The sequence below is a fragment of the Corvus hawaiiensis genome, chromosome 21 (genome assembly GCF_020740725.1).
Source record: "Corvus hawaiiensis isolate bCorHaw1 chromosome 21, bCorHaw1.pri.cur, whole genome shotgun sequence".
NCBI classification, from domain to species: Eukaryota; Metazoa; Chordata; class Aves; order Passeriformes; family Corvidae; genus Corvus; species Corvus hawaiiensis.
In genome coordinates, this window is record NC_063233.1 from 9,261,683 (window position 1) to 9,289,681 (window position 27,999).

Sequence of the window (27,999 nt, forward strand, 5' to 3'; positions counted from 1 at the left end):
GCACAGGCAGCGAGGTCGTGGCAGTGTCCCCAAGACACCCCTGACAAGCCCCCCTTGGTTTTGGGGGCTGAGCTGAGTGGGAACAAAGGGGAACAGAACATCCTTGTGCTCCCGAAGCTGCCAGCATCACTCCCTGCTCCCAAGGAGCCCCTCAGGCAGGGGTTTGGGGGGACACAGCCTGGATGAGCCCCACAGAACACAGCCCAAGCAGGGCAGGGAAAGGGATGGCAGCATGGAACAGGCAGCCAGAGCCACACAGGCTGATTCTTCTGTCCAAAACCACCCAGGGAGCAGCTCATCCTGCAGGAAAGGTGGTTCCCTAAAGCAGGGAGAGCTGGGAGCAGTGGGAATTGAATCCCAGCAGCAGCAGAGGGCACGAAGTGGGGCGGTCACCAGTGAAACCAGTCCCATATAAACCAGCAAACATCACTGAGACTGATTTACACTGCCTGGGGAGAGGAAGCCGGACAGGAGCGAGACCATTTTGCCCACCCTGAGGTGTCACCTCCCTGCTGGGATGGGGGACAGCCCTCCAGGGTGTTTGTGAACAGTTCTGCTCTTCTATATACTCCCAGCCCCAGCAGCCTCCCCTGCAAACACCAGGTCCAGCCCGTGCTCACCCTGCCAGGCATGGGCTTATTTCCTTCATCTCCCAACCCTTCTGAGTGCCTTGTTCAGTTTATGTGTAACCACAACAACACATCAGTGTTTTAATCAGAAATTGGTTGCTTGCTCCAGTCCTGAAACAACCGCTAACACCCAACATCTGAGCAGCCCAGCTCTCTGTTTAGAATATTTCTCTTTAGTGGGTCTGTACTGTTCCTGTTTCAGATGGTTTATGGAAGGATTAGTTCTTGGGAACAGCTGCATTTCTCCCTCCACTGAGAAATAAACACATCAGGCTCCCTCTGCGAGTGGCATGAAAGCAAAGGAGCTCAATACTTCCCAAGTGCTGTTCCCTCCTCATCCCACCTTGTGGCCCTACAAGTCCTCTCCCTGCTCAGAAGGTGTTTGGGGTTTGTGACTAACCCCAAATATCATGGGATCACAGAATCAGAGTGGTTTGGGTTGAAGGGACCTTAAAATTCATCTCATCCCACCCCTGCCATGGGCAGGGACACCTCCCACTGTCCCAGGCTGCTCCAAGCCCCAATGTCCAGCCTGGCCTTGGGCACTGCCAGGGATCCAGGGGCAGCCCCAGCTGCTCTGGGCACCCTGTGCCAGGGCCTGCCCACCCTCCCAGGGAAAAATTCCTTCCCAATATCCAACTAAATTTACTCTCTTCCAGTTTGAAGCCGTAGCTGGAGGACCATTGGGCTGCATCCTCATTTCTCCCCATTGCCTTCTCCTCTTGCTGTTTCCTGAAGGAACAGCCAAAAATAACCTTTGCCAAGCCCCTTGGGCTGTCAGGGGCCTGCAGGACGCAGCCCATGTGAGGCTGCACTCCAGCAAGTGTTTGGCACCTCTGATCTTGGGGGGGGCTTTTTCCTGGGCTGGGAATAAAAACAGCTTCTTAATTAAGCCCTGGATATTGATTTCATTTCCATCCTATTAACTCCCTTGCCCTACATGGGTTTGCTACACTCCGTAGGATTCCCCTTGCCCCCACTCTGTGTACACACAAATTGCCAAGATAAAAAAGCTTCATTAGTCCCCTCTACTCTTCAAGCACCCATTTCTTTGTATTTTTTTTCACTTTCAAGTGCTCATAAAAGAGGCTCCTTGACAGCTTCCAGACCTGCATCTCTCCAGCAGAGCGAAGATTCCTGAACCGACATCAAGAGCTCAGCTACTCTGGGAAGAGAAGGAGGAAAAAGCCCCCTAGAGAAACCCAAGCTCTGGGTACCCTCACGAGTGGGGAGCTGGAGGTCTCAGAGCAGCAAAACCCCCGAGCTGATGGCACTTGTGGATCTTTTGTGTTGTTGTTAAATAGCAGCAACACTTTAAGCCCTGAGCTCCTGGCAGAGCCTGAGCAGCTCAGGGCTGGGTCAGCCCAGGTGGGAGCTGCCTTTCCTGCTAGGAGAAAATCCAAAGCTTTTGTGTTTCCCCCCTCACAGCCAGAGAGGGGAGAAGCCTCAGAAGGGAAACGGGAGAGACAAGTATCGAACTAGAGAATGAAAACACAGAAAAATGGAAAAGAGGAGAAAGATGATAAATCAAGCAGAAAAACAGTGTTTTCCATGAGGCTCAAAACCAAAGGCACCCAAAGATTTGGGGGTTTATACTTTACCCTCAGAGGCTGTTGCATCAGTTACCACAAACTTCATGAACTTACACAAACACGGGGGCTGTTTAATTAATTAGCAAAATTAAGACTTCCAACAAGAAAAGACAACAACCAGAGGGAAGAGGTTTGCAGAGAGGCATGGGGAGCTATTCAAACATTTGGGGGAGAAAAAACAACCCACAACTGCTTTTGAGTCTTCATCATCATTTTTTTTAGGATGCCACAGGAGGGGACTGAAGGAATGAGAGGTGGTTTAGAAGCTCAGGGAAAATATTCCCTGCAGGATTTGTGGGGCTGTTCTGTGCAGGGCCAGGAGCTGGACTTTGGGGATCCTTGTGGGTCTCTTCCAGCTCAGGATATTCTGGAGATGTGGGGAGGGTAAAACCCAGGTCAGAGCTGCAAAGCACTTCCCAAACCTCCAAGTGTTTGAACTTCCTTTGATTCTGAGCTGAAATCTCGGGATTTTTCACCACTCAACAATGAATAAATAATTCCTGCCACCCAGATTTGGGAATTGGCCTGAAATGCAGCTGGAGAAAGCAAAGGGCCTGACACTTGTTGGTCTCAATACCAGGGGCAACTACTCAGAAAGTCAAAGAAGAATAATCAGTAACCTGAAGAGTGAAATTAAGTTTCTCTACCACAAAGATCTGGCTTTAAAACCCAGGGCTGATCTCCAGCCTTCTGGTAAAGCTCCACATCGGGATCTGGGTTGTTTTTCCAGAGCAGAGCTGAGCTGGATCATTTGCCCCGTTCCAGGCACTGCTTTGATGTTTACACTGATTTAGGAATTAGCCTGGAAATCGCTGCATGTGCCAAGGGAAGCGGCAGCGAGGACTGGCTGCAGGAGAGGTGCCCCAGCTCTGCCTCACAGTCCAGATTCTTCCTTCTCTGTTCTGTCTCAAGAAATAAAGCTCAATAACATCCAACCAGCCTCTCCTCAGCTCCAGCCCCCAGACACTCCCTGGTGCTGCGGGAGGATCTCAGCCCTGCAGATCCCCACACTTACTCCAACTGAATTAGCCAGAAGGGTCTGGAATGGTTAATTGGAATTATTTAGCCATAATGTTTTGCCCTTCTCCTCCTCCTCTGCCTGGCGTGATGCTCTCTAAATTGAATTCCTTTAACAGAATCCAATATGCAGCACAACTGTCGCTCCAGAGAAATGTTTCATTTGGGGTCTGGCTGATGGACCCGCCCGGGGGGCTCCCAGGGACCACTTTTGTGTCCCCATCCTCTGCCCAGCACCAGCACGGCACTCATTAGAGCTCTCTAAGAACACTTAAAACATCCCAAACCTTCCTGGGGGGTGAGTGAGGAGCCAGCGAGGGGAGGAATTGCTCATCCAGCACCGACCTCAGCCAGCCCCGAGGCAGGGCAGGGCACATCCGCGTCCCACAGTGAGCAATTTAACCCTATTTGAGCCCAAAAGGAGCATTTACACCCAAATGAAAGGCGGGGGTAGCTCAGGCACAACCTGCATCAGCACAAAGCTGCCTCAGCTGGGTTTTGCCTCCCACTAAAATGCATCATTTCGGCATTTCCCCCCCAGTCCCTGCGTGCTGCTGCTGAGCATCAAACCCCTGCCCGCTGATCTCCTGCTCTTTCTCCACCCCTGACCGCGGCTCCAGCATCCCTCGGGTCTCTGACTCGTCCTGCTCCCCCCAAGAGCTCCGGGGATTTGCTCCAGGGCAGAAAAGCAGCTCCCTGGAGCAGGAGGGGAGCGCAGCCATCAGGAGAACAAAACGCCGCAGAAGTTCTTCAGCTTCTTCCAGCTCATGCCTGTGCCAGAGGGATTCTCACGATATAAATGAGAATATTCTGCCCGCTCCCCTTTTGTTCATTTATAAAGTCACTTTGCTAATGGTGCGGGCCACGTTCGCTGCTCACGAACTCCCAGGCAATTTATTCCAGCTCTTTTCCCCCAACAGCTGCACGACCAGAGAGAAATTCTCTTCCCAGCAGAGGCAGGAGAAAAGGATATTTGGCTTGTTACGTCTGGGTAAAGCTTATCTGCTTATTTGCTGCTCAGAATTGTATTTACAGAGCACAACAAAGGCAGAGCCGAGTGCACTAATTGCTGTTGCTCAGGTGGAATATTTTCTGCTCACCCTGAGCCCTGCATCAGTGGGGCTTTATACTTTATCTAGCACGAGTGAGCTCCACAGAAGGGTTTTATTATTCACCCATCACTGCTGTTTCATTGCCGCTGTATTTTCTGAAAGGAGGGAGAAAAACCTCAATGATTTCTTGCTTTTCAATCCAGGATTGCTGAGGGGTTTTTTTCCGAGCTCATTGCACGTTGCAGACAAATAAATCACCATTTAAATCAGCCTCATTCTGAGCTCACAGATGGAGGCTCCTCCAGAGGGAAAGCTCTCCATATCCAGGTGCTTTCCATCCTCCTCACAGTGGGCTCCGCATTCCCAGGCTCCCAAGGGATGAGCACAGAGCAAAAAGCAAACCCCCAGTAGGGAAAAACTCCAGCCCCAAAATCGTTTTGGTTTCTATCTGATCAACAACACAGATCCTCATTTTAGCTCTGCTCCACATTATTTGGTTGCAGAGCATCCCTCCAGCCCTTTGCTCACACAGCAGAGCCCAGGGCAGGCACCAGCTGCCAGCACTGGCTGTGTATGGCTGGGAAGGGGGGCTGGAAATGGGGTAGATTGGTCTGAAAAGAGGATCGGGGGTGGTTCTTCCCCTGTCCCTCCTTTCCTTGGGGAAGGGAAAAGCATCCCAACTGCAGAGCTCAACCTTTGGCATGCCCACAGCTCCCTGCCAGCTCCTGGAAGTTAGCTCATCCCAAAGGCTCTGCTGGGCTCCGAGGAATTTTGTGGCTTTTGCAAACCCTTCTTGGAGGGGAACAGGGCAGGAGGCTCCACGTGTCCAGCGCTGTCTGTTCCTGCAGGGTTTTGCAGACTGCAGCCAGGAAAGCTGGCAAATGGATCCTGTCCAACAGCAGCCCTTTTAATGGAATCTCTTATCCCTGCTACAGAGCAGAGCGCTGAGTGTTTAAACAAAGCCTGGCTTTGCCCAGGCCCTGCTGCCACCAGCTCAACTGGGACACTTTGTGACAAGGGGAAATTAATCCCAGCTCAACACCAGGCTCTGGTGGCTTCACCAGCAGCCCTGGGGCAGAACCCCCCAGTGCAGGTGTGGGACCTTCATCCCAGCTCCCTGCAAACCTCCAGGGGCTCCAGGAGCAAGGAGGGAGAGGAGCAGCTCCACAAACCCCACCTTTGCTGGTGCTGATCAGGGCGTGGCGAGGTGGGGACACTCCTGGTGCCCCAACTTCCTTCCACTCCCACACCCATCCCAGAGGGCTGGAGAGCATTTATCCATTAAAAACCTCCCAAGCACGGGGGCATTTCCTTGCTGTGGGGGCTGCTGGGCCCCTCTGATGCTGCAGGGACAGCAGAGGTGACCCAGGTGCCCCTCCCTGGCCGGGTGCTGTCCCCTCCCATGGCACCTGAGCAACACCTCCTGTGTGTCCCCAGTGCCACCAGCAAAGAGGGAGCCCCAGCAGATGTTTAACACAGTCCTGAGGGCCTGAGCCCTCCTTAATGACTCTCACGTTGGTTAATTAGAGATTAAAAGGCAGAGATAGCAAAAACTCATGTGCGGGGCTGAGCTTGTCCTACCTCCCCCTCCCAGGTGAGGCACAGCTCTCCCCGCAGGCAGCACCCAGCAATATTGGGTTTTTCTGGGCATTCAGGTCGTTTCTGGGCCCGGGGGAGGGACAGGGAGGCCGAGCCTGACCTCCCCTGGCACCAGCTCCTGTCCCCCCATCACTCCCATCCCTCCTGCAGCCTTAAACTTGAACCCCAGGCTGGTTCTCCCTCTCACAGCCATCGAGGCCTTTCTCTGCCTCCAGTGACAGCAGCCGAGGCTTTTCATCCTGCTTGGAGCACCAGAAAGGAAATTAAAAGGGTGATAAGGGAGCTCCTTCAGCAGACGAGGGAATATTCTGTGCTAGCAGGGAGATAAAGCAATATTTCTTCCAGCTCTGGCAAAGGCTCAGGAATGAGACGTGGGGTGAAATTCCACATTTATAGAGGTTTTTATAACTCTTACCTGGGCTGCAGGATAACCATCAGCCTCGCTCATATTTCCTCCTCAGAGGAGGTCACGGCAGCACAAAGAGAGGGAAGGAGTCTATAAAGAGAAGCCAGATGAGCTCGGGTGTCCAGGGTAATTTTATGGCTCTGCTGGCCCAGGTCAGCCCAGGGCGATGGACGCTGCCTTTGGGTGCTTTTTAACACCCCCCTGTCCACCAGCACCCCGAGAGATGAGCCAGGAGAACTCCTCAGCTCGGTGTGCACGGGCTTTCAGTGCCCTGTGATCCCCCCGAGCTGGCTCTGACCCCTCCACGCCCCACACCCCTGGCCCTGGAGCAGGAAAACCCTCTGGGAGCAGGTGAGGGACTGGGCTCAGCCCCAGCACCCCCTGTGACCCCCAAACCCAGCCCCCCCAGAGCCCCGTGCTGGGAACACCCCCAGGGATTGCTCCCAAGCAGCTTCTCCCCCTCACCTCCTTCCCTGGCGTTTTCCATTTCATTTCCCCCTGGCACGGGGTGGGGAGACATCCCAGGATCGCCAAACCTCAGGGTGCCCATCCAGAATTCAGGCTCCCAAACTTTTAATTACACAAAATTTTAACAAACAGCCTCAACCCGCCCCCCCCCAAAATAAAAGGCAAACAGTCACTCAGGCTGCTTTTCTTTGCAAGAATGGGGATTTTTGTTGTTACTTTCTTCATTTTCAAGCCCACCAAGGAGCAGTTCAGTCCCAGCCTGCGCCATCCCTCACCCCAGCAGATAAAAAAAGCCAAACTCCTTTTAAAGCACTTTTTTTTTCTTTTTTTTATTGATTTCATTGAAAACAGAACAAGAAAATGATCAGAGCCAAAAGGCTGCTCCTTTAAAACTGTCAAAAACATTAACAGAAAAAAAATAATAATAATAAACATGATGGCATTATGAATGTTCTAGAAGAGATGAACAAAAAAAAAAACAAAAACAAAAACTTGTTACTGCACTAATTACAGTATTTAAAGATATATGCAAAAAAAAAAAAAAAAAATTAAGATAATGACCTGCCCAGCCACCACACAAAAGGTGATGGCAAATTTATTCACACTACAATACTAACAATTTAAAAAAAGTTTTGTTTTTTTTTCCTGCATTTTTATACTAAAATCACTTTGTTCTTTTTATACAATTGATAAGTTTATATTCACGTGGTGAGCAAAAATCACACCAGAATCAGCACCGTTTTGTTTTGTGGTTTCTTTTTGTTGTCGTTTTGGTTTTTTTGGTTTTTTTGTGGGTTTTGTTGGTGTTTTTGTTGTTGTTTTTTTTTTTTTTTTTAAGCTTTTTTTTTTTTTTCTCCATGTTTTTAATGCTTGTCCCCGATGTTTCAATAATGGTAAAAAATAAATCAGTTTATTGAAACCTCATAGCATGTGGCTTAAAAATCAATCCAAGGTGCCCGGCGTGGAGCAAAGGGATGGGAGCAGACGAGCTGGTGGCATCTGGGATCTTCTCACCGTGACACATCTGTCCACCCCAGCCAGTCCAGGTTCTCTATAATATATATATCATTCATTTTATCTTTAAAAAAGGGGGGGGGGGGAAACTGGTTTTCTTTAGGAATTAGTGTCTTGTAAAATCCTCTTCAGCCTTCCCTCTCTAAAACCACTCCTGGGACGGGGTGAGGGGAGTTCCTTCACGGAGGAACCCAACACTGAGACACGACCAGGGCCTGGACCAGAGCTGGTTTGAACGGAGAAAATCCAGGAGGGAGAGAGCCAGGGGTCACAGGGATTGGAAGGACTCTGGCATTCTTCTCATCAGATGAGAAAAAAGCCGTGGGGGTTGGAGAGAACTGAGGGTGGTTGTAGGAAACACCCCTGGAAAGGCCCCACCACAACGTCCTGCGAGATGGGGGAGGAATTAATTCATTTATAGGTCAAAAAAAAAAAAAAAAAACCAAACCCAAAAACAACCAACCAACCAAAAAACCAACCAAACCAACAAAAAACCAACCAGCAGAACCTGCCCCGGGGCTGTGCCAAGCAAACCCAGAGCCAGCACCTCCCGCTCCCTCCCAGAAACGAAGTCCCATCAAGCATCCAGAGTTTCTTGTGGGTGAACTGGAGTGAGTGGGCGGGAGGGATCCAGGCAATGAGCGACATTCCGAGGACGGGCGGCTCCCCCTGGCTCTGACAACAGCACGTTCAGAGAGGAGGCCAGGACAGCTCGGGTGGCAAAAAAAAAAATGCAACAGCCACCCCTGCACACACAGCTGTGAAACCCAGCAGCTTTCCAGGAGCAGGGAGGGGAGAACAACATCACGGAGGCGGGATTTGCTTTCACTCCTTCCTCAAGTAACAGTCGGTGGCACAGCCCTAAGTGTCACAAACCCTTGGCTTTCCTTGAGCGGGTTTTTTTTCTTTTTATTTTTTTTTTCTTTTCTCTTTTTTTTTTTTTTTTAATTTTTTGTGTGGTTTTGTGTCTTTTTTTTTTTTTTTTTTTTCCTCCTCTCTCTCTCTTCTTTCTCTTTTAAATGGAAATTCAGACAGTATGTGAATCTATGGGGTTGGAAGGAGTCAGTCTCAAAAGGGGCCGGCGGCCGTGGCGGAGCTGGTGTCGGGGAGCCCGTTCTCCTGCATGTCCTGGGCCGAGGTGCTCGCCTGCCGCTGGGCCAGCGCTGAGCTCGAGTGTTTGCACTTGGGTGAACCACACTGACAGCTGAAGAATTTGCCTTTGATGTCCCAGAACCTGTCCCCGTAGTCGAAGCTGCAAGAGAGAGACACAGGAGGGGTCAGGGAACGGCAGCAGCAAAGGGGAGCGAGGGGACGTCAGTGCTGCTGCGGCTTCGGGGAATCCCGGGATGGTTTGGGGTGGAGGAACCTGAAAGATCATCCTATTCCATGGGCAGGGGCATCTTCCATTGGAGCTCCATCCAACCTGGCCTTGGACACCTCCAGGGATGGGGCAGCCCCAGCTGCTCTGGGCACCCTGTGCCAGGGCCGCCCCACCCTCATTGTAGGGGATCCTTTATCTTATCTAATCTAATCTAATCTAATCCAGCCCTGCCCTCTGGCAGTGGGAAGCCATTCCCTGTGTCCTGTCCCTCCATCCCTTGTCCCCAGTCCCTCTGCACCTCTCCTGGAGCCCCTTTAGGCCCTGCAAGGGGCTCGGAGCTCTCCCTGGAGCCTTCTCCTCTCCAGGTGAGCACCCCCAGCTCTCCCAGCCTGGCTCCAGAGCAGAGGGGCCCGTGGAGCAGCTCTGTGGCCTCCTCTGGATTCACTCCAGCAGCTCCAGGTCCTTCCTGTGCTGGGCCCCGGGGCTGGGGCAGCTCTGCAGGTGGGGTCTCACCTGAGCACAGGGGCACAATCCCCCTCCCCTGCTGCCCACACTGGGGCTCAGCCCAGGGCAGGGGGTTCAGGGCTCTGAGTGGACACAGCCAGGTTGAGCCTGGGGCTTTGCAAACTTCAGGGGGATCCCCGAGACACAACCCCTGGAGCAAAGGGCTGGAGAGACCCAGAGCTCTCGTCCCCCTCGATGGTGGCAGGGGGGTGGCACGTACCCGATCTCCTCTCCAGCCTCTATGTGCCTGGTGCTGAAGAAGGCGATCCTGGGGAAGCGCAGGTCCTGGTGGGACATGAACACCCGCACTGGGATGAGGTTGGGCTCGCACAGGTGGTTGATGAAGCGGCTGATGTTGCCGTAGAAACGGGCATCGATGCAGTAAACCTCTCCATCCTGGGGAGAAACGGGGCAGCGCTCATTAGAGCACGCTGGCCTTGGGAGTTACTGGATTAAATAAATGACCAGGCTGTTGGTGTCCCCATTAATACTCTGGAGAGCTCCGGGAACAGCCAGGGCAGGGCACTCACTGCGGGTTTGGAAGGATTGAAAACACACACACACACTTTTATAATCAATTTATATTCAACAGTACCCTGAAAAAAGAGTGTTCTGCACAGCGCTCTGCCCCCACACACCCCAAGAGCTGTTTTTTAACACTCTGGCACGCCACTTCTCCCAACCCAAGCACCAGTTTGGCACAACGGGATTGATGTTCAGTGCAGACACCTTGTGGGTACCAGCTCCTGGATGGGGGAACAGGCATCTGTTCTGTCCTCTAATTGAACATGACAGCTTGGAAACACAAAGCCAGAGCCTGGAGAAAACACAGGGTTTTGCAGATAAGAGTGAAAGTGAGAACACAGAAATTCCCTTTCCAGAGAGCCCAGAGAGCAGTAATACTTTGTTTTCCTTGAAAATAAAAGAACTCCCCTCAGGGCTTTTTTATTCCAGCAGAGAATGACTGTGCAAAGCAGAGGCTTTAATTACAGCAGCTAATTTCAGTTGCAAAGAGGCCAAAAGCAAAAGGATCCATTAGTGGTGCTCCAAGTCCCTTTTGGACAAGCACCTCGGATCATTAATGGATGAACTGTGCCAGGTCACACTCAGGGGTGCAGGAGCCCAGGAAATCATCCCAAAAACTGGGGGAGGCACCACCCCAACGGGCCTGGAGCACACACAGTGTCACCAGCTCTGATTCCATAAATCAATGATTTAAATGATTTCACTCCCCCAGTTTCATCCATGGAAATACCATGGTGGGGCAGGATGGCAGCACCACTCCCACACCCACAGCAGGACCCGGGACACTCCATGATCACCTCACACGGGGCTGTGAGTGACAACTCAAGGAACAGGGACAACAAATGACAACCCAGACAACAGCAAGGACAGCCCAAGCACTCTCACCACAGCACAGATCCATTCAGGCCATTCCGTCCAGACACACCAGGACCTCAAGGCTCCTCTGGGGTTGGGATTCACACCCTTGGCAATGCCCCATCGCTCTGGAGGACACAGGACCTGCTGGCTCTGCCCTGCCCTTCTCTGCCCAGCCTGATGGGCAGCTTTAACCATCCCTCAGTGATTTGGTGCCTGGTTTTCTACAGATGCTCCACCTTGGCCTCCCTCCCTGCTTCCCTGATGGCTTCCCAGGAGCCAGCACAGAGGTTCTCCCTCAGGGATGCAAGAGGCAGGGCAGGGCCCAGGCGGGCTCTTGCTCATAAATGCACAAACCAGGCTGAAGTCCCTTTCAACTTCTTAATTTCAGTCCAACCCCCTGTTTTCACACCAGACTCATTGTTTATCCTTTTTCAGCTCTCAAACGTGTGTTGCTTTAAAAAACAGACGAGAACAAAAAATAAAGCCCAGCTTCTTTGTCACCAGCTGATGACAGAAACAAGGCACAGAGTGTTTTACAGCCTTCCTTGGAAGGCACCCCACTCCTGCAAGTCCCCAGCTCACCTTTTCTCACTTCTCCTTCCCCAGGAGGAGTCTGAAGTCATGGCCTTGCTTAAAACTTTCAGATGGTGCTTTGCAAAGCCAAATTGCTGCCCTGAGAGCCCTCACAGAGCAGTGCAGGGAAACAAGCAGCAGAACAAGCCCCTGCCAGGGTATCTCATGGATCCTTTATGAGTGAACAGGGTTTGCTGGGGGTTTTTTTTTTCAGTCTTCAGCTCATCATCACTTTATGAAGAACTCACAGAGCTGCCAATCACACAGGTGCCAGCTTCGGAGTACCAAGCCCTGGACAATTGACCTCAGGATGCTCCAAGGGCTTTGACAGAGGAGCATCTTGCTCAGAAGTGGCGTGGGCAGCACGAGTTGGTTCTGCTGCCCTTTTAACCAGCCCTAAATCTCACCTCAACCACATTTCCAACAAAGCACAGCAGTTGTGCTCTCTGCAGGATTTTGCTGTACATCAAGATGGAGACAAACTTTCTCTGGGCTCTTTTGGGGAGGCAGGACCTCGGGTTTGTCTCTCTGGACACCTGCAGACACCGTACCTTGTTGTCCAGGTCGAAGAGGTAGGAGTCCTCCTCACGGACATCGGCCTCGGAGTCGGAGATCAGCTCCCCAACGTACCTGTGGGCAAAGGACAGGCAGGAATGAGAGGCTCCTGTGATCACAGGTTTGAACACTTCTTTTTGGGAAGAGAGAGGTACAGGGAGGCAGCCCAGCCACAGATGGGCAAGCACAGCCACAGTGCTGGTCAGCTCCGAGCCACCAAACAGAGCCCTGTTAATGTCCAGCAGTGAAAATCTGGCTCCAAACTCTTTTCCCTTCAGAGCAACACTTAAATAATATTGAAAATGACTTTAATGATATTAAAACCACTTTAATATTAAAAATCAATTTACATTTTTCCTGAGGAATAAGTTTCCTTTTGCAAATCTCTTTGTTGGCCAAGATCAACACACGAATCCAAGTCTCCTGAAGTTCCTGGTCAGACTCAGGTTGTCCCACAACCACTGCAGTGCTCGTGCTGTTCACACCCCAAAACAAAACGTTTGTGTCTGCCCCTCCTGTATTTCCCAGGGTATTTTGAGCAATTATAGGCTACACAACTTAAAAAATTTTGGTTTAAAAGTCCTAGGTCCTGGCAGGATCCCTGGAAGGATCTGGGCTTCTTTCTCAGAATAAATCCGAGCTGTGATCCCAGCTACAACCACCCTGTTGTAAAAACAGGTGACAGGCAAGTCCTCCAAGCAGAATGATGCAGATTTTGCTTGGCCTGGGCTTGCTGGGAAGTTCCAAATGCAGCCCCACCTTTCACAGCCAGAGAGGTCTGGGTTTGGTGCAAACCTCCCTTGCTGCAGGAGTCCCCATGGCACTGGTGTTCCCACATCTCCCTGTCTCCATTTTAAGTAGCTTGGCACCATCAAGGTTCAACACTTCCTGCCCTGAGCTGCTTCAGTCAAAGTAACAGACTCAGAGTGGAGGGACTGAGGGAGGATGTGAGAAAGAAGCAGCAGCACAGCAGCTTTGCAAGTGTCCAAGGACAGGGCTTGGAGCAATCTGGGGCAGTGGAAGGTGTCCCTGCCCATGGGACAGTGGAAATGAGATGGGATTTAAGGTCCCTCCCAACCCAAACCAGTCAGTGTTTCTGATTTTGGTATGTGAGTGTTCCCAGCCTGCAGTGAAACACAAATTATTGCACATGAATAAATATTCTTTGCAGCATCAACAGAACTCCCATGACCAGCAGTCCTCTCACAGCATTCCCACAGCCCTCAGGCACATTCCAAGTGTTAAACAACGGCCTCCAATCCCCCTGGGGCTCAAGGCAGCATTTAACTCCCAGGCTGGGGAGGCTGAGAGCCAGGAAACACAAACCTGGAGAGGATCCCTGTGCTCCGTGACCAGGGATTTTCGGCTGTAGCTCCCAACTGGGAGCCTCCTGTTTGCCCTCACTGCTCTACTGCTGGAAATCACCCACTCCTTGGAGGCCTAAAGCACAGAAACGTGGCCAGAGAGGGAGAAGTTGCTGTGGAAAGGCCCAGCGGGCAGCAGCAGCAGCTGAGAACAGCTGAATAATTCTGCCCAGAGAGGCCTCGTGCCCAGGAACAGCCACTGCAGGGTTATAATTCCATGAAATAAAATACCACAATCAAATGAAAAATTGTTAGTTTGATGCTCCTTTAAAGCCTATTTCTTGTAACTCATTTCCTTTCCAAGGCTGTTCACAGATAGCAACAGGTTCCTGATTTTCCAGGCCCAAAGTTAGGGGAGGACATGCAAGGGATGCATGTTCCTACCCAAAAAACAGCAGGAGCCCCTTCATTTAAGAGCTCCTGTGGTCAAGGCAGTGTCTTTCTTCCCACCAGGGTGTTCAGCAGGCTGATGGCAAATAACTCCATCCCAGAGCTTCACAGGGCCACTCAGCACTGCTCAAACAGGCTGGCCTTGACTGGGGTTGGAACTGATAATCCTGGAGGTCTTTCCAACCTTAACGACTCTGTGATCAGAGGGCACTCCATGCAAAAACCAAGAGCAACAAGCACTCCCTAGCACAGGCTCCAGTGTTTTCCACAGGATGTGGGAGCAGGAGGCCGGGGGCTTCTGTGGCTGAAGGTGTGGCTAAAACACCTGGCCTGATGCAGCTGGTACCTTCCTAAAGCACTGCTGAAACAGAGTGAATATTCCAAACCCATAAATGGATGCAAAAGGAACAGAGCAGATCCTCTGCTTTCTGCATCCCACTAATTCCCAGCCTTTCCAACAAAAGTCAGCAGCAGCTGTGCTGTTTGCAGAAGGAGCAGCTCCACCACCTACCAACATGAACAGAACAGATTCAACCCAGCCCACAGCAACAGCTGCACAGGGTGAGCAACAGCAGCTTCTGAACAGCACCAAATTCCAAGGCCAGGAAGAAACCTGCATGTGAGCACAGCCCTGAGGAGCTGCAGAGCTCTGGGGGAGCCCAGTGGGACAGGAGGGTGGCACTGCCACCTCCCCTCGCCAAGCTGCTGCTTCCAGGGCTGTGCTGGAGGGACAGGAGGCAGCTACAGAGTCACAGAATCATCACAGTTGGGAGAGACCCTCAGGATCATCGAGTCCCATCATGACCCCAGCACCACCACAATCACCCCAAACCACATCCCCAGCTGCCACATCCAGATTCTTTTTGAACACTCCCAGAGGTGGTGACTCCAACACCTCCCTGAGTGACTCATTCCAGTGCCGGACCACTCTTTCAGCAAAAAGCCATTTTCCTGTCTCTGATCTGAACCTCCCCTGGTGCAGCTGGAGGCTGTTTTCCCTTTCACTGATTCCCTGGGAGCAGAGCCCGACCCCCCCGGCTGCCCCCTCCTGTCAGGGACTTGTGCAGAGCCACAAGGTCCCCCCTGAGCCTCCTTTGCTCCAGGCTGAGCCCCTTTCCCAGCTCCCTCAGCCGCTCCTGGTGCCCGTGAAGAGTTACAGAATAAAGGTCACACCAATGCAATCATCCTTCCAAAGCAGAATAACGACCCCTGGACAAAGCAACTGCCCTCCCAGGGCTCTAATCCAGGTGTTTAACACCAAATGCTCTTCCAGAGGAGCTGATCCCGGGATCTGCTGTGTCCTGGCAGCCCCAGGCACTGCCAGCACTGGGGCTGATTCCAGAGAGGAGGAAAAGAAGGAGCCAGGTCTATGGGATGCTCATAGAGAATCACAGGAAGGACTCATGGAGCAGAGGACTGAGTTGGTGAGTGAGTAAATGAGTGCGTGGCACAAGGAGGAATGTGCACGGGCACCACGTTAATTAGCTCAGCTGGTTAGTAAGCAGCTCATTTAGATAACGAAGATAGTGCCCAGCACTGAAACAGTGCCAGCAGCTCCCGGCAAGCGTGGGGGCAGAGTCAGGCTGTGGGATCTGTACCCCATCAGCCCCACGTGCTCTGCAATGTCTGTGTTCATCACACCTTCCCTGGGCTGCCTCCTCACTGCCTGCTCCTGCTGTGTGCTGCCATTCCAGCAGGATTTGCTGAAGTCAGTGCCTTTTTTCCTTTGGGAGCAGTTTATTCACGGGCTCTGGCTCATCCCTGGGCACTGCACTGGGACTCTGGGACCTTTGGTGCTTATGGAAAGCCTGCATGAGGACAGGCCTGAGCCACTCCCCACAAACAGCAGCTTTTGACTTTATCTCTAAAAAAAAATTTTAGCAGCTGGCAGCTCCTGACACAGAATAAATACTTGGCCAATTTGCTGCAGAATTATCTTTTCCTTTCTTTTTTCTTTAATACTGCAATAATCTCCCTCAATCCCCCACCCCAATTCCATAACACATCAATAACTAGTTCTAAAAACCCCCAGCAGCCATTTCCATGACGGACACGAGTCCAGCCTTATTTAGAAGGTCTTCACTCACTGTTGTATTGCAATGAAGACAACACTTTCCAAACTATTTAATAAAGCACACATACCACTTTAAAGCCTAAAACTGTGAGGTCTGATGACAGGTTTTTCACTTGACATAAATCTGAACATTTCTGTGCCTAAGTACTTTATTGAGTCAGGGCCAAAACATGTGCTTAACCCCAAGTGCTTCACTGTTTTGCTGAATCAGACTAAAGCCAGAGCTGTGACACTGGAAAACCTCTGGAGAAGTCAGGATTGAAGCAGAGAAAGTTGTTCCAAACTGCCCTGGCCCGCAGTGTCCCATATCCACGGCACATGAATGAGTTGAGCACATTTGCAGCACAACCCAAATGTGCTTTTCCCCCATCACTTGGGTTCCAGAGGGGGAAGAGCTGAGCCCAGATCCCAGCAAGACAGAGGGGGGTGGAGAAAGCTCCACGCTGTGAGGAAAAGGACAGACAGAGCAGGAAGTGGAGTCAGGAAACCTCTGGTTGAGGGCAGCAGCTGGGCTCGATGCCAGCTTGATTTGCATGAAAACCTCTCCTTAAAGAAGAGCAAAGTTTGTGTGCCCTGGGGAAGTGCTGGATTTGGGAAGTGCTGGATTTGGGAAGTGCTGGATCTGCTGGGCTGATGGAAGCTGCACAACTTACTCGCACACAAAGGTTCCCAGAGGAATGTCCTGCATCGTCCGCACTCCCCAGCCCATCTTTTGTGTCCGGTAAAGCTGCAACCGAGTCCTGGGAAAGAGGAGAAGAGGAAATGAAGCCACATTGATGGCAGCACTCCACGGAAAGAACGGATTTTCGTGGAGAGGTGAGCAAAAAGCCAGCACCTTCCACCACCACGCACTCCCAGAGGATTTGAATGTTCACCCTCCGTTCTCACACTGCAGGGATGCTCCACTCCCACAGCTCCCAGCTGCAGGCAGATGCTGGCATGGAAACAGCCCAGAGACAAGGGACAGGTGCCAGGCAGCCCCTTCTGCCTGCCCAGCTGCACCCCTGGGGAAGAGGGGACAGGGCTGGATGCTCTGTGTGATGATGATTTACAGAGGATATCAGAATCTCACAGCATTTCCTTCCCCTCCATGCTGCCCTGGGAGAAGCAGGGAAGGTGGAAGGGGATTTAGGGCAGTGGAGCTGTGCAGGGAGTGGTGCTGAGGGCGAAGGCAGGGAGCTCCCAGGGACTAAAGAACACCTTGAGCTAAGTGCTCTGACCCCTCTGCCCCTCTGCCAAGACCAGGGCATTCAGCAATTCCACCATATCCAGCTGCCTGGCTGAAAGACAAGGAAGAAACGCTGCAACTTGAGACTTCTTGGTGTAACAGCCGCTCTGTGGAATTTTACTGATGGGGTTTATAGGCAGAGAAACAATCCTGTAAGTCATTCTGCCTCATGCTCAGCCAGAACCTGAGTTAAGTGCAGGATGAACAGTCTCCAGGGCTAGGAAAAGCTTGCTCTGTCCCTGAGGGAACCCAAAACCACTCTCAGCAATGCTGTTATCGGAATTAAGTGAAATCTGATGCTCACCTTAACTTCACCCTGTTGCTTTTCCCAGTACTTCTCTTCCCCCTCCCCACTCCCTGCTGCACTGTCAGCTCAAACCATGGGATGTGAATTTCATCCTGTTTGCCCACAACTTCACTAAGGCAAACCATGACCTCAGGAGAATGATTGCTCTCAGAGACACTGGGTCTAACACTGGGTTTGGGGCTTGGGGAAGCTCCCCCAGGTTTTGCCTCGTCCAGCAGAGCAGAGCAGAGCAGAGCCCAGCTCAGGTCTGGGCTCTGCACTGGAGCCGACACCGGCGGCACCGGGGCCACGGCTCCGAGCTGAGCCTGCCAGCTGAGCTGGGCCAGGCTGCCAGCTGGATACGTGTGCTCTGCCAGGCAGAGTTAATTTGAGTGAATCTGACAAAGGAAGCACTGAAAATGGAGCAGCAGCACCCCTGTGTCAGCTGCAGCCCCACAGCAGGAGCCTTTCCCGCTGCTTCCCTGGGGACTGCGGGCTCTGCCCAGCACCTGACCCTCCTTCCCAGCAGAGCTGCTCCCCCCGGCTCATGGGGGGGCTTCCAACCCTTCCCATCTTTCAGAAAAAATGCTTCAGCAAGGCAAAAAATGCAAAAGCAACAGCTCTGGCTGTACAGCTCCTGAAGAAACACCCACGGAGGCACTGGAACTTGGGAGCTTGGCAGGGAAAACCAGAGAGAGGTAAAGTTCTGTGGAAACACATCGAGTTTCTTCCTTGCTTATTTTTAACATTGCAAAATGCCATTGAAACTACAAAGCTTGCAAAAAGAGTGTTGTCAGCACTATAAAAAAATTCCAAAAAGTCTTTTTTTTTTTCCAGTGGGATCCCTTTGAGCTTAGTGCAGTGTCAAACTCCTCCACAGCAGAGGTCCAAACCAAAACATGGACATTTTTAGCCAGGCACCAAAATCCCACTGGTCTTACCTGGAGCAGCGAAGCCATCAGGTGTTCAGGTATCCAGTTCAGGGGGAATCATGCCACTAACTTGGGAATTTTAAGCAGCCCAGTCTGGGCATGCTGGCCTGTATTTCTGATCTAGACTGCTGGCTCACGAGACCTTCGGAATTAAGACTCTGCAGCTCTGTTGCTGTCATATCCTTCTCAGCTCTCCCTCTGAGACACCACACTTGGGCTGTGCATGCAAACCCACAAGCCATTTGTATGTTTTATGCTCAGCTGATGAAAGAACACTGCAGTTCCCACCTGACGGTGCTATGGGCAGGGTGCAAATACTAATTGAGATGTTAATTGAGCTCATCAACCCACTGCTGCTTCATTTCCACCAGCAGCAGGCAGGAACCCACTTTCATCCACCAGCCCCAGCTTCTGTGCTGGGTTTTGTGGGTTTATGGGTGAGCTGAGAGCAGAAAGCTCATGGGTTTGGGGTTGGTCCTGCCCAGATCAGCTGTGTTTGGCCCCTCCTGCTCACCTGAGGCCGTTCTGCACCACCCGGTTCCTGCAGGTTCTCCAGCACGAGCACGCGTGGTTGCACTCAAAGATCAGGGGGGGCTCAGCCATGTTGAACTCAGGCAGGAGTCGGCCATCCTGAAGGAGAGAGCCACCCCAGACTGGGTTATTTGTCTGCTACTGGGATCCCCAAAACCACAGGGCGAAATTCCCCCCAGGGTAAAATCAGGCCAGAGAACCCCAAGGCGGAGTCGTGCCCTGACCTCCCCAAACCCAGCGTCAGAGCTCAGGTTCTGCAGTGATTTTGCTCTACCCTGACAGCAGCACTGTCACCCACAGCTGACAAACAGCCAGAGAATTTAGATTTTTGCTGCCTGGCATCACCCTACACAGCACTAAAAAATACCTCCCGGTGCTGTGCAGAAAACTGGTGTGCATCATCATCATCATTATTGTCATTTGCTGTGCTGGAGGGGAGAAGTGGATGCTTAGTCTGCCTCTGGAATAAGGCCTGAACTTCCAGAGCCCAAGGCCAGTACACCCAAGTTCTGTGAACCACATTACCTTCCCAAATAACAGTCCCAAAAAATTCAGTTCAATTATTTACCAACATACAGGATTAAGGAAGTGATGGATGCAATTTATCCTATTTAACAAATTTGGCTTTTAAGGCTTGAGAGGTGTAATTACCTATTAATGTGTAAATAAAATGGCTACAAAGCCAAGAAAGATGCCAACATTCCTCGTGGGAGAAACGTGCAGAGATTCACAGAACTTCTGATCTTTGCAGCACCTGCCCAAAGAAGAATCTCCAAACCTCCCTGGAGGGTTGAAGCATTTACCCGAAACAAACCTGACTTCTGGCAGTGTGGCAGTGAAAACATCTTTACTTTGCCTTCAACCACAAGAATCACAATAAATAAAAGCAGCTAAAAAAACAAATTCTCTCTCTCCTCCCTTCCCTTTGTTTACATCTTACAGCACTTTCCACGTTGCTCTGAAATGGAAGCTGACTTCACGCATGGGTTATTAAATGCTCCCTATCACATGGGTGTAACTAATGGCTCAGTTGGCACGAGAGGAACACAAATAAGTAACACAAGAAAAGCTGCCCTAAGCACGCAGTTTGGATTATCACACGTCTCAGAGCTGAGACTACAACTTCAGGCATTTTAAGTCAAGAAGAAAGGAGCTGGAATTACAGAAGCAGAGAATGGTTTGGGTTGGAAGGGACTTTAAAGCTCAGCTCATTCCAACCCCTTCCATGGGCAGGGACATCTCCCACTAGACCAGGGTTGCTCCAAGCCCTGTCTGACCTGGTTTTGAGTTGGTTTTGAGTGAAAGGAACTGAATTAGGCAAAGTTGAGCTCTCAAGCCCTGGTGTGAGCCAGGAGGGGGCTGTGTGTCCTCACCTTGTCGTACCAGCAGCGCATGCTGAGCTGGCCACACATGCAATTACTGGAGGAGCAGTCATCTATGCAGACACAATACTGCAAGAGAAGCAAAGGGTCAATTCCACACCACTCACACTACTGAAACCACATCTCCTCCTCTTGGTGCAGCTCCTCGGCCAGAAGGATCAGCAGCTCCACCATTCAGTGGCAGTTTAACTCCATTCTTTATTTCTGTGTGCACTGAGCACCAAAGGACTCTGCCCTGCAAGGAGGGATCTCATTCTGAGCCAGCCTCACTGCTCACGGGAGGATGTCCCTGTTATTAACCCTCCCCCACGCCCTGTGAGCTGCTCTCCACACTTGGGGACAAGGAAAGCTCCAAGGAGGGACCAGAACTGGGAGATGATGCAACTGTGCTCAGTCCTCCCCTGCTGCTTCCCACTTCCCACTCCAGCTGGCTGCTTCCCCGGCATCCCCCAGCCAGCACAGCCCCACCACCAGCTGCTGCACAACAGGGACTGGCCACAGGAAGGTCACTTCAGCCACCTCAGAGCTGTGCCCAGCAGGGCTCACCCTCACCCTAACCCTAAACTTTCCCCACCCAGCCCTTCCAGGACTGCAGCATCACAGCCAAGACCTCGGCCTGGGTGCTGCAGTCCATGGGAAAGGTCTCTCAACAAATCCCTGACTCTCCAGCCTCAGAACAGAGGATAAGGATAAATGGGAGCCACAGCAGCCAGCACCAGATGGCCGGTGCTACAGCTGAACACAGAGCTCAGCTTAAGCCTCAAAACTGAAGAAAATCAAAATCCCATCTCCTACATAAGAGCTGGAGGTGAGGAACTCAACCTTAGCTGGAATTTGACAGCAATATTAGGACTCAGCATTCCCAACTGGAATGCCAAATCTGTTCTGAGGAGCACTGCACAGCCCAGAACAGGAGCAAACCAGGATCCCTCACCTGTAAATGAGTGATGTTCCTGTCAATGTCCATCGGGGAGGTGACACAGTTCTGTGACACGTATTTGTAGTTGCTGGGACAGGGCTCACTGTCCACGGAATTGACACAGGGAATGGGGATCCGCTCGTAGCCCCGGGCAATGTCTCTGTCAGTGGAGAAAGAACTGTCACAGAAGGAAAGTCCCCCCAAAGAAGGGGCCATTCATACACCATCCTTGAGCACTGAGCACTCAAAGCCATTCAGACTAGAACAGAGCTCATGTTTTCCCACCCTGACTCATAGATGGTTCTTTGTGCTTGTGAATATTTCCATTTGGAGGACGAATTTGCAAACCATGGACTGAATCAGCATGGGCTTAGTTCTGGCTAAGCTCACACTGACCTTCACACCAATTCTTTCTTAAACCAGGCCCCCAGCCTTCCCTGTGCAAGGGCTCAATTTCATGACCCACAAGCAAAGCCAGCCCTATTCTCACCTGCTCACCACCTTCTCTATCTGGGCAGGCTTCTCAGAAGATGATTCTTTGAGAGTCTTGTTCATCTGTAGGGCCACCCAGACCTGAGAGTTAAGGCTGGAGCACTGCAGCGGGGTCTCACCCTCCTTGTTCTTTAAAGTGACATCCGAGCCACGGGAAAGAAAGAGACTGCAAAACAGCAAGGAAGGATAAGGATTCCCCAGGAGAAACCAGGCAAGGGGAAACCAAGCTGCATCACATCCTCCAGCCAGCCCTTAAGGGACGAGGAAGAATCTGTAGTAGTGAATAATCACCTGAATTTTCTTTATTAAGCATGGTTCAGTGAATCCTTCTGACAGAAGCCACAGACTGGAGCTCTGGGCACCCATGAGAGCTCTGGGCAAACCTTGCCTTGCTTCAGGTACCTTGCTGGTACCAGCCTAACTTCAGATAGGCTTGAAACTCTCTCTGGCAGGGAAAGATATGGGGTGGGAAGAGTAGGCTGGAAATGGAAGAGTCCCACAGGAAACTGGTGTTGGACTTGGCCCTTGTTTACACTCACCAGCTTTTGGTGAGAGCATGATGGTTTTATTCAGAGCAGGGATGAAGCAAAGGAAAAGCCCTGTTACCATGCTAGTTGTGGGGAAAAAAAAGCTTTAATCAAGGAAGCCTGACACCTTCCTGCTGGGAAGCCCAGGCTGAGCACAGCCCCTCAGACTCCAGATCGCGCCACGTCTGCTGAGCAGCTCTGGCAGCAGCTGGTACCTCGCGCCCACCACCCCGGGAGCAAAACAAGCCCTCCATCCCAATCCTGGGCTGTGTGTGAAGGCCAAAGGCATTCCAGAGGCTCTCCTGAGCCTGGCAGGCAGCAGCCAGAGAGGCAGGGAGAGGGGTGAGCAGTGCACTTACACCACACACTCGTAGCGGTTCTCTCGGGCCGCGATGTGCAGGGGCGAGTCGCCGTGGATGTTCACGGCGTGCAGGTCACACTTTGCTGCCAGCAGGATCTCAGCGATGTCAACACAGCCAGAAAAAGCAGCCCAGTGCAAACAAATGTTCTCCTCCTGGAAGGAAAGAGAACAGAGCAGAGATTGTTTAAAACCCCCTGGCTTCGGGACCTCACCTTCCTCAGCTCCGCACCTGCAGCGTTCAATGTGTGGCTGCCATCCCCACGCTGCTCCCTCTGGCTGGGAGTGCCAGGGTGGACAGGGAAACCTTGGAGCAGCAAAGGAGGGAGTTCCCACTCCATCCACCTCTGCATACCAAGCACAGGGAGGCTGCACACAAGGCAATCCATCACCTTCCCTACACACACACAGACAGCTCGTCTGTCTCTAAGCCGCAAACCAATCTGGATCAATCCAGGAAAGAGGTGACAGACATGAACAAACATGCTGGAAAAGGCTGGAAGCTGAGTTTCCCCAGCCCCAACAGCCAGGAAAGCTACTGTGCCTCCCAGGGCTGCAAAATTAAGGAGAAAAAGAGCACAGCACGAAATTAAGGAGAAAAAGAGCGCATAGGGTATGTGAAGGTGCCAGAAAGAGAATCAGGAGCCACGGGGTAAGCAATCAATCTGACTCCAGGCATCTCTTAAATACTGTGTGTACTCATCTCTCACCAGCAGCACTGGAAATAGCTGAACACTCATCTTTCTGATGGGGATATTTTAAGTGATGATGCTGTTTTCTGTTACACTGCAATTTGCAGCACACGTCGATCCCTTCCCCACAACAGGCTCTGAAGACGTCGATGACAACAGTGAAATGATAGTAATGATCACACAGCTATTCTGCTTTTTTCTTCTTTTTAAAGCAAAAACAAAGCTGCTGCTGGAGTGTTTGCGGGGTTACCACATAACTTAAGGTCCTGCCTTAAATGGGGAGCTACTGCCACCCACCAAGGAGGGGGAGACACTTTTCTACCCAGCTCCTGCCTCCCTTTATGGTATCATCTAGAAAAATCCCATACCAGTGTACAGAAAACATCCATCCTGTGGGTTGCATCCACATGCTGCAGCCCAGACAGGCCACAGACACCTGGCCTGGGGCTCTGCCTTGCATTGCTCCTGCCTAAAAGGCAGCATCACAATCAAAAGCATTTCTCCCAGAGTGGGATGTTTCCCAGCACGAGTGACATTTGTCCTTAAATGTCCTTAAACCACATCCATCAGGACACCCCAGCTGCAGGTCCAGGATGGATGTGTGACATGCACAGCTGTTAAGAGCACAGTTTTCTTTCAAGTAAATTGTTGACTGAGTTGATTTGATGTTCATCATTAACGTGTGATCTTGAAGCTGTGACAGATCAAACGAGTCCGTTTCGTTCCAAGTCAGCAATCAGATGGAACAGCCCAAGAAGCTCCCTCTCACCTTGTTTTTAGGAACAGCATTGGATCCAGACCTGCCTGGGAACTGGGAACTACCTAAGTGTGCTGGTTTTAGCTGTGGTTTCTTCCCAGTGGCTGGTGTGGGGCTGTGCTGAACACAGGGGTGGTGACACAGAGATGGTTTTGCAGTTGCTGAGCAGGGCTGACACAGAGCCCTCCTCCACACTGGGGAGGAGACTGGGGGACATGGAAAGCTGGGAGGACACAGCAGGACAGGTGACCCTGACCAAAGGGATATTCCAGACCATCTGACATCAGCTCGGGATATAAAGTGGGGGAAGAAGAAGGAAGGGGGATGTTGGGAGTGATGGTTTTTGTCTTCCCAGGTCACCGCTCTGTGGGATAGGGCCCTGCTCTCCTGGTAGTGCTGAACACCTGTCCAACCATGGGAAGAGGGGAATGAATTCCCTGTTTTGCTTTGCCTGTGTGTGTGGCTTTGGCTTTCCTTATTAAACTGTCTGTATCTCAACCCAGAAGTCTTTTTCTACCTTTTACCCTTCTGATTCTCTCCCCACTGGGACTGTGAGGGGCTCGGTGACTGGCTGGGGTAAAACCACACAATCACAGAGACACAGAAGGGTTTGCTTTGGTTTGGGTTGGAAGAGACCTCAAAGCTCATCCAGTCCCACCCCCTGCCATGGGCAGGGACACCTTCCACTATCCCAGGCTGCTCCAAGCCCTGTCCACAACCTGGCCTTGGACACTTCCAGGAATGGGGTGACACCACACTTCAATATCTGTAGAGACTCCAAAGAAAAAATGAGAAACATAGTATAAGGAAAAAGAGGAGCTGTGCTGCTACAATGACACTCCTGAAGAAGCTGGGAGAAAAGCAGACAGTATCTCCTTTGTATCTTCTCCATTTCCTTGTAAATCCCTGGGAAAACAGCAGGCACAGCCCCTCAGGCAGTGCCCTGGGTCCCACAGAGCTCCCAGGGACTCAAGCACTGGGTGCATCCCACTGCAGCAGGATTTATGGAGGTGAAGAGCAGGCCAGGAGCCAGCTCCAGCCTGGCCATGCTCTGGACACATCAGAGCTTTGTGCTGGTGACACCCAGGAAAAGCCAGGCTTTGAGAGCTGCTGGCAGAGTGCCCAGCCCATCCAGAAACACAAATACGAGCTCATTCCCCTCAAAAGGCACACAGAGTGCCCCTAACCCACACCCAGAGTCACTGGCCTGGGACAAACATGGAGCTGGTAGGTCTGGACTCGAGGGGATCTGCCTGGTGCAGTGTCCAGTGGCAGCACAATGGACCCAGAGGGATGGGAATCAGCGAGGCTCAGAGCTGAGAATTCCAAACAGCATCCTTACAGGCTGTGACAGAGCAGCTGCAGGGAAACGACAGCCCAGCAGCCGCCAAACTTCTTCCCAGAATACAGGAAAACTCTCTCACTCACATTGTGGCAAGGGACTGAGCCCAAAATCTGTCACCTCGAGCGTGGCTGGGGTTTAAACAGAGATTGTTTTTAATTCCTGAAGGAGATTCCAGAGGAGCCTTACGTTGTCACGGATGTTGATGTCCGAGCCCTTGGCCAGCAGCAGCTTCACCAGCTCAATGTGCTTGTACTCCGTGGCCCAGATCATCGGCGTCCAGCCCCCGTCATCCTGGGCAGGGACAGCAAAGGGTGACACACAGGACAGACACAGCCTCCTGGCGGGCTCCCCACACACCCCTGCCCTCCCCCTGGTCCCTCTCATCATTCCCCTTCAGTCTGCACTGCTGCAGGTCCCTCAGGTCATGCAGAACCCAGCGTCACTGGAGCAGCACACCTGAGCCAGCTGGAGTTTATTCCGGCTCAGCAGGCTGGCATTACATCTCCAGGTTGTCCAAGTACTGTCCAAAAGGCACAATGAGCACCCAGGTTGTGTAAAAGATCTTAGAGAAACTCCCTGAGAAGCCTGGAAGACCTGCCTCAGGTGCAGCTCTGTGTCACCCCACACCAATGGACAAACCTCACAATGACAAGTGCCAGGCTTGACCCATCCCACACCATTGTCCATGATCCCCCCACTAGGAAAAGCACAAGGACACCCTGGAGCAACTTTGCTCCACAGCAAAGTCAGGGCCAAGGAGAAACTGCAAACCAAGGGAAGTTTCCCTGAGGGCAGTGAGGGCATCGCAGTCCCCAGCAGACGGGAGGCCCACAGGATTGTCACCCTGGAATGATGTGGAGGTGTCCCCCCGCAGCAGGACCGTACTTAAGTGAGCCCTAGGCAGTCAGCACAGTGCTGAGGGAGTCCCTGGCCTGGGAAAAGCAGCTCCTGGCCGAGGGAAGGCCTCACCTGGCAGTTGACATCCATCTTCCCATTGGAGAGCAGGTACTGAACCACGTCATAGTGTCCCTTCTTGGCTGCCAAGTGCAGACACGTGGAGCCCTCGGCATCCTGCACGAAAGCACAGAACAAACCCTCAGGGACGCTCAGGAACAGCAGAGAAGTTCCCAGATGGAGCAGAGAACTCCAAAAGCCCCCAGCCCACTGGCAGGAGGGCAGAGAGCAGGAGCCAGGGCCAGCACTGAGCAGAGCTCAGGAGCTTCACACCAAAGAGGTGCCACCCATGCAGAGAAGGAGGCTGAGAGTGCAAAGGGCTTTGCAAAGCCTGGCAAAGGTACCAGCCCCAAACCTTGGCAGTGATGCCCCCTTCCCCACTCCTCTCCATGTGCTGGAGAGCCAAAGGGAAGCAGAAATTCCTCACGCAGGCAAAGTTTGCACTTTACATCAGAAAAGTCGCCTTGTCTCTACTTGAAATGATCCATTTCTCCAGGTTTTTTGCTGGGTTTTGTTAGCCCAAGGTCTTATCCCAGCACCTGGCAGCAGGGCACAGGGGTGTGGTGTCTGTCCCCAGCCTGCCCACAGCCATCTGCCCAGACAGGAGATAAAAACAGCCTCGAGGTTTGAAAGGAAAAACGCCTTTGGGAGCTGGGAATACAAGGTCTGGAGGAGATGGACAGGCTGTGAGTCATGATGGAGATGCTCCCACCCTCACACCAAAGATCTCTCTGGCTGCAGCCTGATTTTATCAGGCATTTACATCCCAAGAGCTTAGCACAGAGTAAGGCTAGGAGAGCAGGAAATCAGGAGGATGAAACAAAAGACTGAAAACCAAATGACTCCTTCCAGCTAAATCCCTGGAAGCACCACTGGAGGTGAGAGCTTTGGGATGGAGCTGATGTGATGCAGGGTGAGGGAACAACTCTCTAAGCAAGGAGGGGACATCTCAGGTCAGGGATTGCAGCATGGGGGCTCCTTGGGACACAGAAGGAGTTTCTCCACCCCTGTAAGTCCCTGCTCCATCTGAAGAATTCCACAGCTTTCCCCTTGGATTGGCAAGGCCCAAGCACAGCCCCTCAGCCCTGGGAGAGCAGGCAGATTTTATTGTAAAATCTCTTCAGGTTTTGAGTGGGGCTTTTCCATCCTGGTAACAGGACCAACAGCTTCCCCCTGGGGGCTGGGAAGCCCCCACCCAGCTCCCTCCCCTGCAGCCCCAGGGCTCCACACACATCTGCCCCAGGTAAGGGCTGGATTTCCCATGGAAACAGCTGGAGCTGCTTCCAAACCAACGCTGCTGCTTTCAAACAGAGGCCTGAGCTGGCACAAGAAACTAATTAACATAATAAACCAGCCTAGTCCTCAGGTGTGATCTCAGGCTTCTAGTTTGCTTTTGCAAGCTCAGAATTTATCTCCTTCCCTTTACCTTCAGAAGCACAAATTCCCCTCTCTTCTCTCCCATGGGAATAAATCAGGTGAGATGTCTGGGCTGCTCCAAGACGTTTGGGACAGTGGCCAGCATGAACCCACACGTGCCTGTCTTGTCCTTTCCCCCTTCCCAGCTCAGAACCAGCCTCCCAAGGATCCATTTAAGGCTTGGATTGGGCAGCACTTGGTACCCTGTGCAATCCTGCCAGTTCCTTCCCAAACCCAGC

The 27,999-nt window shown here is 51.9% G+C and overlaps 1 protein-coding gene across 12 annotated transcripts in view; it reads right to left on the reverse strand.

Moving 5' to 3' along the window:
• Positions 1 to 7,073: 7,073 nt before the first annotated feature.
• Positions 7,074 to 27,999, reverse strand: part of EHMT1 (euchromatic histone lysine methyltransferase 1) — a 116,657-nt gene continuing 95,731 nt past the window's right edge. For all 12 annotated transcript variants that reach the window (XM_048325339.1, XM_048325343.1, XM_048325342.1 and 9 more), the window contains 11 exons: positions 26,360 to 26,461; positions 25,577 to 25,681; positions 22,598 to 22,752; positions 21,710 to 21,877; positions 21,235 to 21,379; positions 20,292 to 20,369; positions 18,902 to 19,017; positions 16,595 to 16,681; positions 12,110 to 12,188; positions 9,823 to 9,998; positions 7,074 to 9,029 (listed from right to left, as the gene is read on the reverse strand). In XM_048325339.1, coding sequence (XP_048181296.1) covers positions 8,846 to 9,029; positions 9,823 to 9,998; positions 12,110 to 12,188; positions 16,595 to 16,681; positions 18,902 to 19,017; positions 20,292 to 20,369; positions 21,235 to 21,379; positions 21,710 to 21,877; positions 22,598 to 22,752; positions 25,577 to 25,681; positions 26,360 to 26,461 — 1,395 coding nt within the window. In that variant the 3' untranslated portion in view covers positions 7,074 to 8,845. The remainder of the gene's footprint in view (positions 9,030 to 9,822; positions 9,999 to 12,109; positions 12,189 to 16,594; positions 16,682 to 18,901; positions 19,018 to 20,291; positions 20,370 to 21,234; positions 21,380 to 21,709; positions 21,878 to 22,597; positions 22,753 to 25,576; positions 25,682 to 26,359; positions 26,462 to 27,999) is intronic.